At 37.4% G+C, this 12471-nt stretch overlaps 1 protein-coding gene across 2 annotated transcripts in view; it reads right to left on the bottom strand.

Annotated features, from left to right (window-relative positions):
• Positions 1-12471, bottom strand: part of LOC126831684 (von Willebrand factor D and EGF domain-containing protein) — a 79271-nt gene extending 66800 nt beyond the window's left edge. The window contains exons 1-9 of one of the 2 annotated variants that reach the window (XM_056103465.1): positions 12209-12471; positions 11710-11796; positions 10997-11335; positions 8401-8486; positions 7293-7356; positions 6400-6588; positions 5143-5342; positions 2698-2986; positions 1861-2016 (exon numbers count right to left, since the gene is read on the bottom strand). In XM_056103465.1, the coding sequence (XP_055959440.1) occupies positions 1861-2016; positions 2698-2986; positions 5143-5342; positions 6400-6588; positions 7293-7356; positions 8401-8486; positions 10997-11335; positions 11710-11796; positions 12209-12424 (1626 nt within the window). In that variant the 5' untranslated portion in view covers positions 12425-12471. The remainder of the gene's footprint in view (positions 1-1860; positions 2017-2697; positions 2987-5142; positions 5343-6399; positions 6589-7292; positions 7357-8400; positions 8487-10996; positions 11336-11709; positions 11797-12208) is intronic. The other variant, XM_056103466.1, reaches the window with a different exon arrangement.

Here is a 12471-nt window from a genome sequence, read left to right as displayed (position 1 = left end):
TCTTTCTGTCGTTGGTCAATTTAGCCGAATTCGTCCCCTGTCCTTTGTATTTCACGACTGGCTATAGAGGCCCGAGTGTGTTTGATCTTAATAGCGCATTTTTCAATGCACAAGGTCTAACCGAAACTATGAAGTTAACATCTGGTAAAATGGCATTTTAAAATAACATGACGTGCGTCCATCCATTGTATTACTACATAATGATAATAATGCATTTAAAGAACTATTGTTATTCGACATGACGTGTTGTTCAGTATCATCAAAACACGACGCATATTAAAGTCACCGAAAAACAAAGCAAATGAAAACCAAACCTAATTTGGAAAGTTTACGAATGTCATTTCGTGTGGCTGAACAACCAGAATAATTAAAAGCTTACTTTCAATACACCACGACAAAACTAAACCGCCATAATGGTTGAACTTTCAGTTAGTAGGTTTCAGTTAGTCATCCGTTAAGGGGCTCTGGTCTATAATATTATTATTATTATTATTATTGTTCGATTTATATAGCGCTTCATTACACGTGAAGTGTTTCTAAGCGCATATCACAAACATATACTTCAAACACACAGAAACAATCAAAATCAGGAGAACATAATTAAACATCCGTTACGTAATTATGCCACCTATCTCCCCCTTTTTTGTAGATTAATGTATTAATTGCTCAAATATAAATTATGCCTGTTGTATCATTTGTTCTGTCTATTTAATAAATACATGTCATTTTATTGTTAATGTCTTCCTTTAGTATACACGGTAACAAAATAGTCTGAAATCATGACTATTCCCATACTGAGACCCCTTCCCTCACCACATACAGCTTTAACGATGCATTATATAAGAGCTAAATCTGCCTAATGCAGATCTTTCGTTTGGCTTCAAATGTCATACAATTCATTAATTAGACCTTTATTTACATGTCAAGTCCATTATCACCCCTGTAGACCATCAGATGCTTTTAAATTTAATCACGATTGCCGGTTAATAACAAAATTAAACAAGCTGTTGTCATGTAAGATACGCCCACGATGTGCAAGCGATATACAGAGAAGGGGCTAAAAGAGCGATTTTTCATACAATCGGGGGCCATAACATCCAGGAACCGAGATCTTTGGAATAAAAACATACATTTTAAGTTTCAACGAAATCGGATAAAAATTGAGACCTCTATAGGGTCCACAAGCTAAACAACATGATTTCTTCGTACAATCCGGTGTCATAATCAGGGTTCCGATATGCGCCAATATCAAAAGGAATCGAGATACGTGAGTTTAAACATACCTTTTAAATTTCATTAAAATGAGATTAAAACCGCCACCCGTAGAGTGTTGGCAATAATCTTAAAACGATATTTTTCGTATAACCAGGGGCAATAATCCTTGAAGTTACTCTCCGATACGTATCAATATCGAAAGGAATCGAGATATTTGGGAGATAAACCTATATTTCAAGTTTCGGCAAAATCAAATAAAAATTGTGACCTGCAGATAGGGTCCACAAACAAATATGAACGGACGGACACACGGACAATATACTTCCACATAAAAATGTGGGTGCATTAAAAGAAAAAAAAGCAGACATGTACATGTGATCAGACAATATCGAAATGATGACCATTACATTTTTTGGTAATAATCCCTGTTTCACCCATCTCTGTGTTAAACGTTTGACACGGTCATAATAAAACGACCTTGTTATTGTTGATGAATATACAGGGTAAATATTATCCACCCAATGGACCATGCGAGACATATTTTTGTCATCATTTGGTTGCCTTCGTTTCTGTTGTCAGGGATAATAACGGCACGAGAGAAAGGTCTCTTGTGGCATCACATTGATTTCCAAGAAGAATCCCTACCTTTATATCAAGAACACAGTTCTCAAGTGGTCCCTGTATATCGGTAGCCACGGTATTGCTACAGATCTGAACAGTTGATGAATTCTTTAATAGACTAGTACAGTAATCTGTAGCCGACCTCTCTGTCCACCCATTTATCCATACAGGATATGCAGCCTGAAAAATAAGTATAACAGCACGGCATGGCCAATAGTCCGAGTGTGTTTTTGTTAACAAGTTGGATTTCTCAGCGGCGTCACCTTCTACTCTTCATCGATGTCCAAATCGTTCTTTACGTTCAAACCTATCCTGCCCACGAGCAATGTCTTTGCCAGTCCCACAGACTGATAATTAAAGATCGGGTATGAAACATCTTGAAGGTTATATTCTCGGTATGCGAGGTTCGTCAAAGACGGGACATTCCAAGAGCAAAACAATAATTATACTGAGCATTGATAAAATATATGTACGGTAATAGTATCCGTTACGGCGATCAAGGGTCAGATATTATAGTAAGCTAAATTTTTTGTGCCACTGTCTAGAAATTATATATTTCTATTACACGTTTAAAAGATGAAAGTGAAAGATGTATGCTTTTTCCGAATTTGTCATATTAATATCGTAACTGCTAGTCAAACAAGGGATACCAGTATATCTTATATACATAATATTGCGCATCTTGTAAACCCAAAAGAGCTTGTTAATGATGATTGGTTGGTTGGTTCCAAGTTACCCCTTTCCCTCCACAGCTCTGAGCCAATGATATAGGGATATAGATTTTTTCATCTGCTGTATATATAGCAGAACCGAAAACATTTAACACTCATCGTAATTATAATGTAGAAATGAATAAATTACCTGCCGCTTGCTGATGTGTAATTGTTCTGAAGATCGTGGTACACGATAAGGGTTTCTTACCGATCTTGGTACACGATAATGGTATCCTACCGATCGTTTTGCTATGTAGGTCGTCTCACAGCCCTTAATAGATGTATAGTCATATATATCCTTGGGCTCGCATTTCTGTGAGCTCTTACATACAATTTGTGTAAGCTTAGTTTCATCGCACTTGCATAAAAACAGATTACCCTTAGCTCCCAGTAGATTTTCGATTTTGTCGGAAAACAGGTCTATCGTAGACTCTACCCTGCAAATATTATAAACAACATCGCCGGTCCATGGAATTATTTCTACATTGATTCATTTATCATGTGGATTCCATTTGTTTTATATACGTTATTATTGTTTTGATAGGCCATGTACTGAGATGGATTGTAACAACGAGCCTCGTATCCTGCAAATCGTATAAATAGCATCACGAGTCCACTGAATTATTTCTCATCGATTTAAGTCTAAAACTGATAGATCCTAAAAACTAACGGGCATTAGATTTCTTTTGTGCATTAATCATTTTCATTAAAACATTCCAATTTCTGGACGAACTGGAATAAGATTTCATCTCTCCCTTCATTTTAACGGGGATATTTCTCTGGTTACCTCGGTATCTACTCGGGTTACATCTCGAAATATTTCAACGTCAACGGTTCTTTACCATTGATGAAACCGTCTATTCAGGTTGGATGGCTGAATGTTAGCACGTGTGCGCTGTATCATAAAGTCTGTCATTGAGTCACCTGGCGTGGTTTCGATTCCCCGGTTGTACGTGACAAGGAGTAGGGTCGTCGCCTGTCCAACCTCGTGGGTTTTCTCCAGGTCCTCCGCGGTTTCCTCCCACTGCTAAAGACCCCTACGCGCAAGCTAATTATGGAAATTAAATTGAACAATGTGTTAGTCCCGAAATTAGCTAGTTTGTGTCGAGTGGACGTTAAACCCCATTTCTCTCTCCCTCGATACGTCTATCTGGGCGGACCAGGGTTAATTAACACCCTCCGGCTATATATGCACACGCAGAATTGTTCCATTTCGGTATATCAATAATGTCAAGTGCCATTGGCTCCACATCCTGCTCGGCTGGGTTGGCATTCGCAGACAAGTTTTTACAGGTGATCGTCAAAATGTATATTTTGCCAACCCACATTTTTGAGCTATCGTTCTGAAGTATTTACTCATCTCATTTACCACTGGTCACTTGACAGATTTATGGCGGGGTATCAGGTTCAAAATGCGATCTGCAGTAGAAAGTAGAAAATAAAAAGCAAAAGAGAAAATTCTTATCCAAAATGGACATTTTCGTGTGGGAACCATATACCGTTCACGCTTTTCAACCTAATACGTCCACCTTTTCAACTTTAAGTCGTGAATATTCTACTTTCAACAACAGAATTTCTACTTTCAACAACAGAATTTCTAGAATTTCTACTTTCAACAACAGAATTTCTAATTTCTAGAATTTCTACTTTCAACAACAGAATTTCTAGAATTTCTACTTTCAACAACAGAATTTCTACTTTCAACAACAGAATTTCTTTCAACAACAGAATTTCTAGAATTTCTACCTTCAACAAGAGAATTTCTACTTTCAATAATCAACTTTTGACATTCGACTTTCAACTTTAGATTTTCTACTCAAGATTTTCTGCTCGAGATTTTCTCCATGCATATTACGGAAATAGATTTGATCACGTGACTATTTCTGCATGTCATTATGAGATCGTTTATTTTTACGGGAAAATACCGTATTTTAATGACATGCAGAAATAGTCACGTGATCAAATTTATTTCCGTAATATGCATGGAGAAAATCTCGAGCAGAAAATCTTGAGTAGAAAATCTTAAGTTGAAAGTCGAATGTCAAAAGTTGATTATTGAAAGTAGAAATTCTCTTGTTGAAAGTAGAAATTCTCTTGTTGAAAGCAGAATATTTACGACTGAAAGTTGAAAAGGTGGACGTATTACGTTAAAAAGCACGAGCGGTATATGTTTCCCACACGAAAATGTTCATTTGGGATAAGAATTTTCTCTTTTGCTTTTTTTTTTTACTTTGTACTGCAGATCGCATTTTGAACCTGATACCCCGCCATACAGATTCGCCACCTTACAATTGAAAGTTTGCTAGTGGCGGTAATTACTTCCCGCGATAATTGACAACCAGCTTCCCACTATTCAGAGTGAAGTCGTCAGCTCAAAGTGCCAAAATGTATTGAGTGTTAGAGCAGTAGTAATCTCATGAAATGACTCTACGATACGGTAATTTCGAAAGATTTCCTAAGGATGGGTAGACACTTACACCCCTTTAACGTTTAACGTCTTCCGAACCACTCAAAATGTACTTCCCGCAGTGTTGTAAGTTTTATGCTCGAAATGGAATCTACACATATATGAAAACATAAAGACTGTACATACCCCCAAGATTCTGAAAACCTTGGCATTCCAGACCACTGATAATTTGAGACTTCTTTATCTCTACCAATAAACGTATTGGTAGTAATTTGACCACACAATCCTTGAGCACGATCCTTGTCAGCAACCGATGGATTCACGTAGACATTCAGGAAACTTCCAGTTGTCACGAGTTTAATGGTGGTAGAACTTGGTAGGCGAATCTGTATTTCATGATACATAAATAACAAGCCAACAATGAGGCTGATGTCCCCCATCAAAATCCCGAAATAAATAGATGACACATATTAATTAAATGCACGTTTATCGTTTTCAAAAGTATCGAGCAATGAAACTGATCATCAACTATACATTAAGTTTCATCACTCTCTGTCAGACAGAATCAAAGTCAAAGAAATTGCTAAGCAATGATTAAAACACAGATCCTAATTCGTTTCGTTTTTATAGTTCAAAATTTCGTTTTACTTGTCTTTACTACACTAGGATCTGGAAGAGTTATCATTGACGTGTTCTGGGTGATGTGAGGGATTAGCCAATGAAACGGTCTGATACGGCAAGTTCTTGGCCTTTTGATGCACGGAACTGTGGGTAAACCACTAGAAATGTCAACGCTGATTGATTCATCAATATCTGACGTCAAAAGCATCAACCAATCAAATTGCTTACCATTAGCAGAAAATTGTTATCTTCGAACTCTATCAAGGCATTCACCTAATAAACACCTACACCAAATGTAAATATTGTTGTTCAATTAGAAGGAGGGTCCAAAGTCTCGACGAAATTGCTTATCGCTCTGCTTACCCTAAGCAGAAAATGTTTATCTCCGGACTCGATCAAGGCATCGATCTAATAAACACCTACACCAACATTTATCATTATTATTACTATTATTAAAAACGGAAGCATAATAACATGTATTAATAATAACTAGACTTGTGAAAGTGACAACTTTGATTGTTTTTATATACAACACTCACAAATTATTACCTTAATTACAATATCTAGTAAAGTAAGGCGTTTTGTTGAGCGAGACGTAACATTTTTTTTTTTAAATTTAAACACTACATAGTAAGGCACATCTTTGATGTATTGTTTAAACACCGAACAACTCCATTTTCTGTGGTCAAGTAATGTACTTAGGGCCGGTGTGGGTCTTTATCCGGCCCTGTCAGGTTTCCTCATAAGGTAGGCTATAATTCGATATACCTTGAGACTTTGAAGAATGTATAGAAATTGGTATAATCTTATGTGATGCCTTACCTTATGTTGAGTGGCGCTATGTTGTCGAACGTCAATACGTGTTGGTCCATCACACTGGGCGTATCCACTTTTCCAAAATTTATCTGAACAATGTTCTCTTCTGTAAACTTCACGTCCAACACGGATAGCTATACCACAGACACAGGTAACCCGGCTCCCAGGTCCGCAAGGTTTAGTCTGTATTTGTATCTACAATAAAACCGAGATTAAGTAGGTTTGTTTTGTATGTTTTGAAACAAACCGACTTAGAAATCTATTAACGCCTATGAATCCAACACAGTCCTTGCAATACATTAAAACGAAGATCGTAAATAGCCTTACATGAGCGATATTTCTAATAAGTAATTTGGGTTGTCTATGACCCTATATTTAATAGTTGAGTTGTTGACATGTTGTTTTCCGTAAAAGGACATTAGCACCAGTGATTTATTGACTTTTGAGCACAATCTGTCAGATTCATCGGATGTGTTAAAGGGTTTCAAACATTTGACCTTTTTTGCTACGCCCGTTCAAGGGAATCTATAGGCTCTGGCTACATTTGCCTACGTAGCATTCCCTGATTCATGTATGGTTATACTTCCTAATCGTTTCACCTCACGATAATGACTATTCGCCGAACTAAACCTGGCTGTAAATATATAAATAAATTCAAATACTGTTTTTCGATTCTCTACAACAAAGTCAACACAAAATGACTGTCAAAAAGTGGAAATGGGGGCTTCAATGTTTAATATGATTATTATTTCAATGAAATGTGAGCCAGCGCTATACGATTTAAGTTACTTTTAGCAGCCATTTTCTAGATAGTTTATTCTTCCTTTATAAATATTTCCAATCCCACTGTTGGTAATTATCAGATATTATAGGAATATTTCGTAATAATAATTTATTACCTCTTGTTTCCACGCCTTATTTTCGTACAAGGTGAAAACTCCTTTATAGTGATGTTCATACGGCCTTTAAAATAGAAACAAATGGGAAATAATTTAGTCTGGGATATTTCTGGATTTCATTAAGAAAATAAACATTTTATCCCCACCATATAAACCTCCGACTAAATCCACTTATTATTTTATTCATTTTGCCTTATAGTTTTACTCTGATATCCCTTAGCAATTTTATTTGTCTGATTAATAGTGACTTGAATCACTGAGAAACCAGTACTTTCAATATTCGAATTATTACCATTGATTTAGCGAGAGAGCGAGAGAGGGAGAGAGAGAGAGAGACAGACAGGCGTAAGGGCTCGATGACAGTAAAGGGGGGCAGAATGCCCGAAAAAAAATATTCGGGTTAAAGAGAGCGGAGGAGCGAAGCTTACCGTGTAGGGAACCCAAGAATATTTTGGAAAATTTGACGGCCGCAAATGAGTTTTCCTGTTATTTCAGCCTCTCAATACAGTAACTTCAAAGTGGTCTAAAATAGCCTAATTAAGATGGCCGACTCGAATTCCAATCACCAATCAATCGGTTACAGTCCACGGAGACGGGGCCGTCGGGAGAAAACTGCTGCAAAGTCGTTTTGCTGCTATTTCAGTCCGTGAGTACACCAACTTTCAATGTGGTCCAATATAGCCTACCTTTCGTGGCTGACCTGAATCCCCAACAACCAATCAATCGTCCCGGGGTATTGGCGCCTCGCCCTCCCGGAGAAAATTTTGAAGATTTAACTACTGCAAATGCTTTTGTCTGCTTCTCTAGCCCGTGAGTTAAGCAACTCTAAAGTTCTCTAAAGGTTTCGTAACCGATATCCAACGCTATGCCATTCACAAATAATAATCGATGCCCGAAAAATGTTGCACGAAGTCGAGTGGCCATAAACAAAATGTTTTAATCCATAATCAATTCAGTACAAATTCGTGATATTCAATTTAAAGAAAGTAAAATTAATCTTTTATTTTGCCAACTAGATGAAATAATATATTTATTTTTTTTCACCTTACACGTCTGCCCGATAAGTCAGATCCCCCCCCCCCCCCGGCTCGTACGCCTATATACTTACGTTCCAAAGAACGTCTTGATGTGTGGATCACATACAGCATGACACTCCTTGCCTTTAATAGGAGTTGTATCCTGAGAAACTACGACCTGAAATGCACCATAATTAAAATAAAAGCAGATACATGTATATCAGTATCCTTATATATTGCGTTAAAGGTAATTAAATTAGTACGCTGGATATCCTTCCATATTGAAACTGAATTTATCATTATCAATGTAAACAATGTATAAAACAGTTACATTTATTAAAATAAATAAGTTGTAGGTTAAGTTGGAGTCAAGATATGCGTATTCTGTATTAGTGTAATGCTAGGTACATGACGATCGCATCACACATAAACAAATACAAACCACAAAACACACCAAACATATATGTCAAATTAAGTGAATGGATCTGTAGGCTATCCCATTTTTATTCCTTTTGTGTGTTCAATTCTGAGTTTTCCGAAATATATCTGGATTATCGTCCTCATTTATGACCTTCTACCTCGTCACGTCAATTAGCTAACTATCGCCACCAAGACACGCCATTCAGCAGACGACCACCTTCAAGGCCGCTAAGAATTACTATATTGATACAGGCCCGGTTCTGCATAGATAACAAACCTCATCTCTCAACCCTCCGTGTTTCGAGATAAGAGATTGGCCTATATAGTTCATGTAGCAAATCCCAACGCGAATCAGATCGGGCTTCATTAAGCGCAATTGACAACATTTTCTTTATCAAAACAACGATTGATTATTGTTATTTATAACATTTCTGCAACATCCAACTACAATTACGCATATAATCCTACCTGAAATGGGTACAAATCATCGCATTTTAAATCGAGCCGTTGTAAGCCGTTAGTAGGAAGCCATCTTGAAAAGCTGTCTGTCATTAAAAGAAGCCATTCGATTCCATAAACCCTGCAATGAAAGCTCTACGCACTCTTCGAACGATGCCATTTTGGGAATTTCTTTCTAAAAGCGGCAAGTTTTAACAATAAATAAACCGGTGGCCGCATCACAATTGTGTAGGTGTTGCTACATATTATCATTGACCGTATAAACGTCCATGATATCACTTACCCTCGCACAGCCGAGGATAGATGTAGGGTACCCGATACGGTCCAGATGTCGAGGTTTTCCGAATGAAAAGAAGCGTGTAAGATGGACTTCGATGGCGTTTTCAAGTCGGATACAAACGACGTTTCATTAATTTAAACAGGAATATTTCAAAAAAGGCGATAGCTTTGTCACTACATTGGTCCCTGTAAGTTTAATTAGTCATAATAGGATAAAATCATTTTATTTTTAAGATGTTACATGTATTAATAAAACAATTAAACTGAAGGCTCCCAATCGTAGCTAAAAACAAACACATCAGTATATCTCAATGTTTTTTGCTACGTAGGGGGGTTGGATGGCTGAATGGTTAGCGTGCGCGCGCTGTATCATAAAGTCTGTCATTGAGTCGACTGGCGTGGTTTCGAATCCCCGGTTGTACGTGACAAGGAGAAGGGTCGCCTGTCCAACCTCGTGGGTTTTCTCCGGGTCCTCCGGTTTCCTCCCACTGCTAAAGACCCCTACGCGCAAGCGAATTATGTAAATAAAATTAAACCATATGTTAGTCCCGAAATGACCTAGTTTGTGTCGAGTGGACGTTAAACCCCATTTCTCTCTCTCTTCCTTTTTGCTACGTTCTCGTAGCTAGGTATTGCACAGTGCAGTGGACCCTTTCGGCTGCCATCGGGCCCATTCGTTTAATTAGATAAAATGTTTGTTGTGTACTGCTTAGTTTGTGTCCCATCCCCAGGTTCGTTTTATCGGATTTGACTGCGTGTAGTACGATCAAAACGTCCTTTCATAATAGTGTGATTCATGATCGCCTAGTATGTGCATCATTGTCAGTACACTATCAATTTATAGATATCAATTATCCAAAAATGAGGTAAAACGACTACATCATATTCCTTCTGGTTTTGTACTATGTTTCGTCAGCCGACCCAGTTACTTGACAAATATTATATATATTAAAATAAAATTAAACCATGTTACATTGTAACACGTGTTGTGATTGGCCATTAGCAACAATGTAAGACAACACAAAATGATACAAGAACACAATAAACATTATGTTTTTTCAAAGAGCAATTGATGATTTATTGAGAAATTGAAATGAAATTGCGTTTAACGTCTTACTGTTCTGCCCCAACTCAGCTAATGAAGACGGACATACACAATACTTGTGCTAGGAGGGATTTTTTTTTGCCCGGACAGCGGCACTATGGCCTACTCTTTTATATAATTCCAACTGAAAAGGGATCCTTTAACGTGCACACCGATATATAAACGGGACTCGGTTTTGCGTCGCATTCGAACAACTAGACAACAGTCCTTGTCAGGTCCTCCATCCACGTCGGAAAAATCGGGATAAACTTTCTCGTCCACATGCAGGGATCGAACAACCGACCTCCAGGCTAGTGAGCCAACTTCTTACCCGCTTAGCCACCGTGGCCCCCAACATGAAATTAAATGGGGTTTAAAATTCTACCTTTCTGGGGTGATATGAGTGGCATACATATGGATTCGAAGCGGATTGTAAATATACTTACTTTCACAGTGCCAATCGTCTGGTTCCCCCAGATTTGTTGCGGGAAGTAATCCTCCACTGTTTTCAAGTGTACAAACGTTACAGCAACTGGATTGGCATTTAAACCTGGAAGGCTACCCCTGAGGGTAATACTATAATTGGCATGCCATTTCGTTCCTTTGATCTTGAATCCACACCTCGAAAAAGAAGGTGACAGGGCGCAATCGTCGTTATCTTTCACTTTGAGTAAATTTACTTCTAATTCACAGGGAAGAGCGTCAAAACAACCAATGGGTGCTGTTGCTCTTACAGTGATAATTGCGTCTTCGCCATCTTTCACATACACTGTGGGTGTTAAGATCTAAAGAAGATTTGATTTCAAACTAGATGATACAAAATATACCTAACATAATTTACAAGAACCAATAACTTTAGTAACTTGTGAGAGCCATGCACCACGACCATTGTATAATGACCTACATTTCTCCAAACCATTACACCAAGTAAGTAGACATTTCCATTATAACAGGTCACAAGTCTATGAAATACAATTACGGGTATTATTGAGCAACGCATCGACAGAATATACACGCGTAAAACAATACATTGTTAATGCTCATCAACCAGAGGCAGCCATCTAATTACCTTGAAGGAAATCTAACAATTTGTGTACCAGCTATTCATTACTTTCTATTTCACATAAAAATGAGAAAATGGCTTAGGAATAACACTTACCTCAATCCCAATGAATCTGTTACTACTATCTGTAACTGGGCTAGGTGTCGAATCGACCGTTTTGCTAACTGTGTAGCCACATCGTATCTGATTATATAAATATAATAAATACAGTTACCGACTGAATGTACAATAAACATTGTCAACCAGATTGAAAGTACAATAATTAAAAATGAATGCTAATGTCAAAATTGCCATTAACATCACATCAAATATTTCGTTTTTATGGGTAAGGTTCGAATGGATAATGATGCACAAACAGCCAAGCTAATCAATAGTTAATTTTCCCATTAATGTAAAATGTCATACCCAAGAAAACAAATGTAAATTATACTGGTATAATGTCAATCGGCCCTTAAAATGAAAAAAGAACCATAAATGTTTAATTGCTTTTAGTACAATTTGTAATCCAAGATTATATATTAGGAAGCTATTGGAATACCAAGAGCGGGGTAGCAGTTAAGCATGTTTCAAATTATGTATTATCAATAACTGTTACCTGAAATCCAACTGTCTTTATACCAGCCGCTTTGATTTCCGTTCCAATCAACAATGTCTTGGTTTGCATATCGGCTGATTTTTGGAAAGGATCCACTGTTTTGATTAGTTTATTATTTACATACCACGTGACAGTATACCATATGTCATTATGTGCGGGTTTTGTTGACGCCACAAAATTACAGACGAACTTAAACTCGTTGCCTTCCGTTTCCATCAGTGGCTCTATCTCCACATTCACACTTGTTATATATTCTGGATAAT

This window comes from Patella vulgata, chromosome 9 (genome assembly GCF_932274485.2).
Source record: "Patella vulgata chromosome 9, xgPatVulg1.2, whole genome shotgun sequence".
NCBI lineage: Eukaryota > Metazoa > Mollusca > Gastropoda > Patellidae > Patella > Patella vulgata.
The sequence above is the reverse complement of the archived record's forward strand: the minus strand, read 5'-3'. Positions and strand labels throughout refer to the sequence as shown.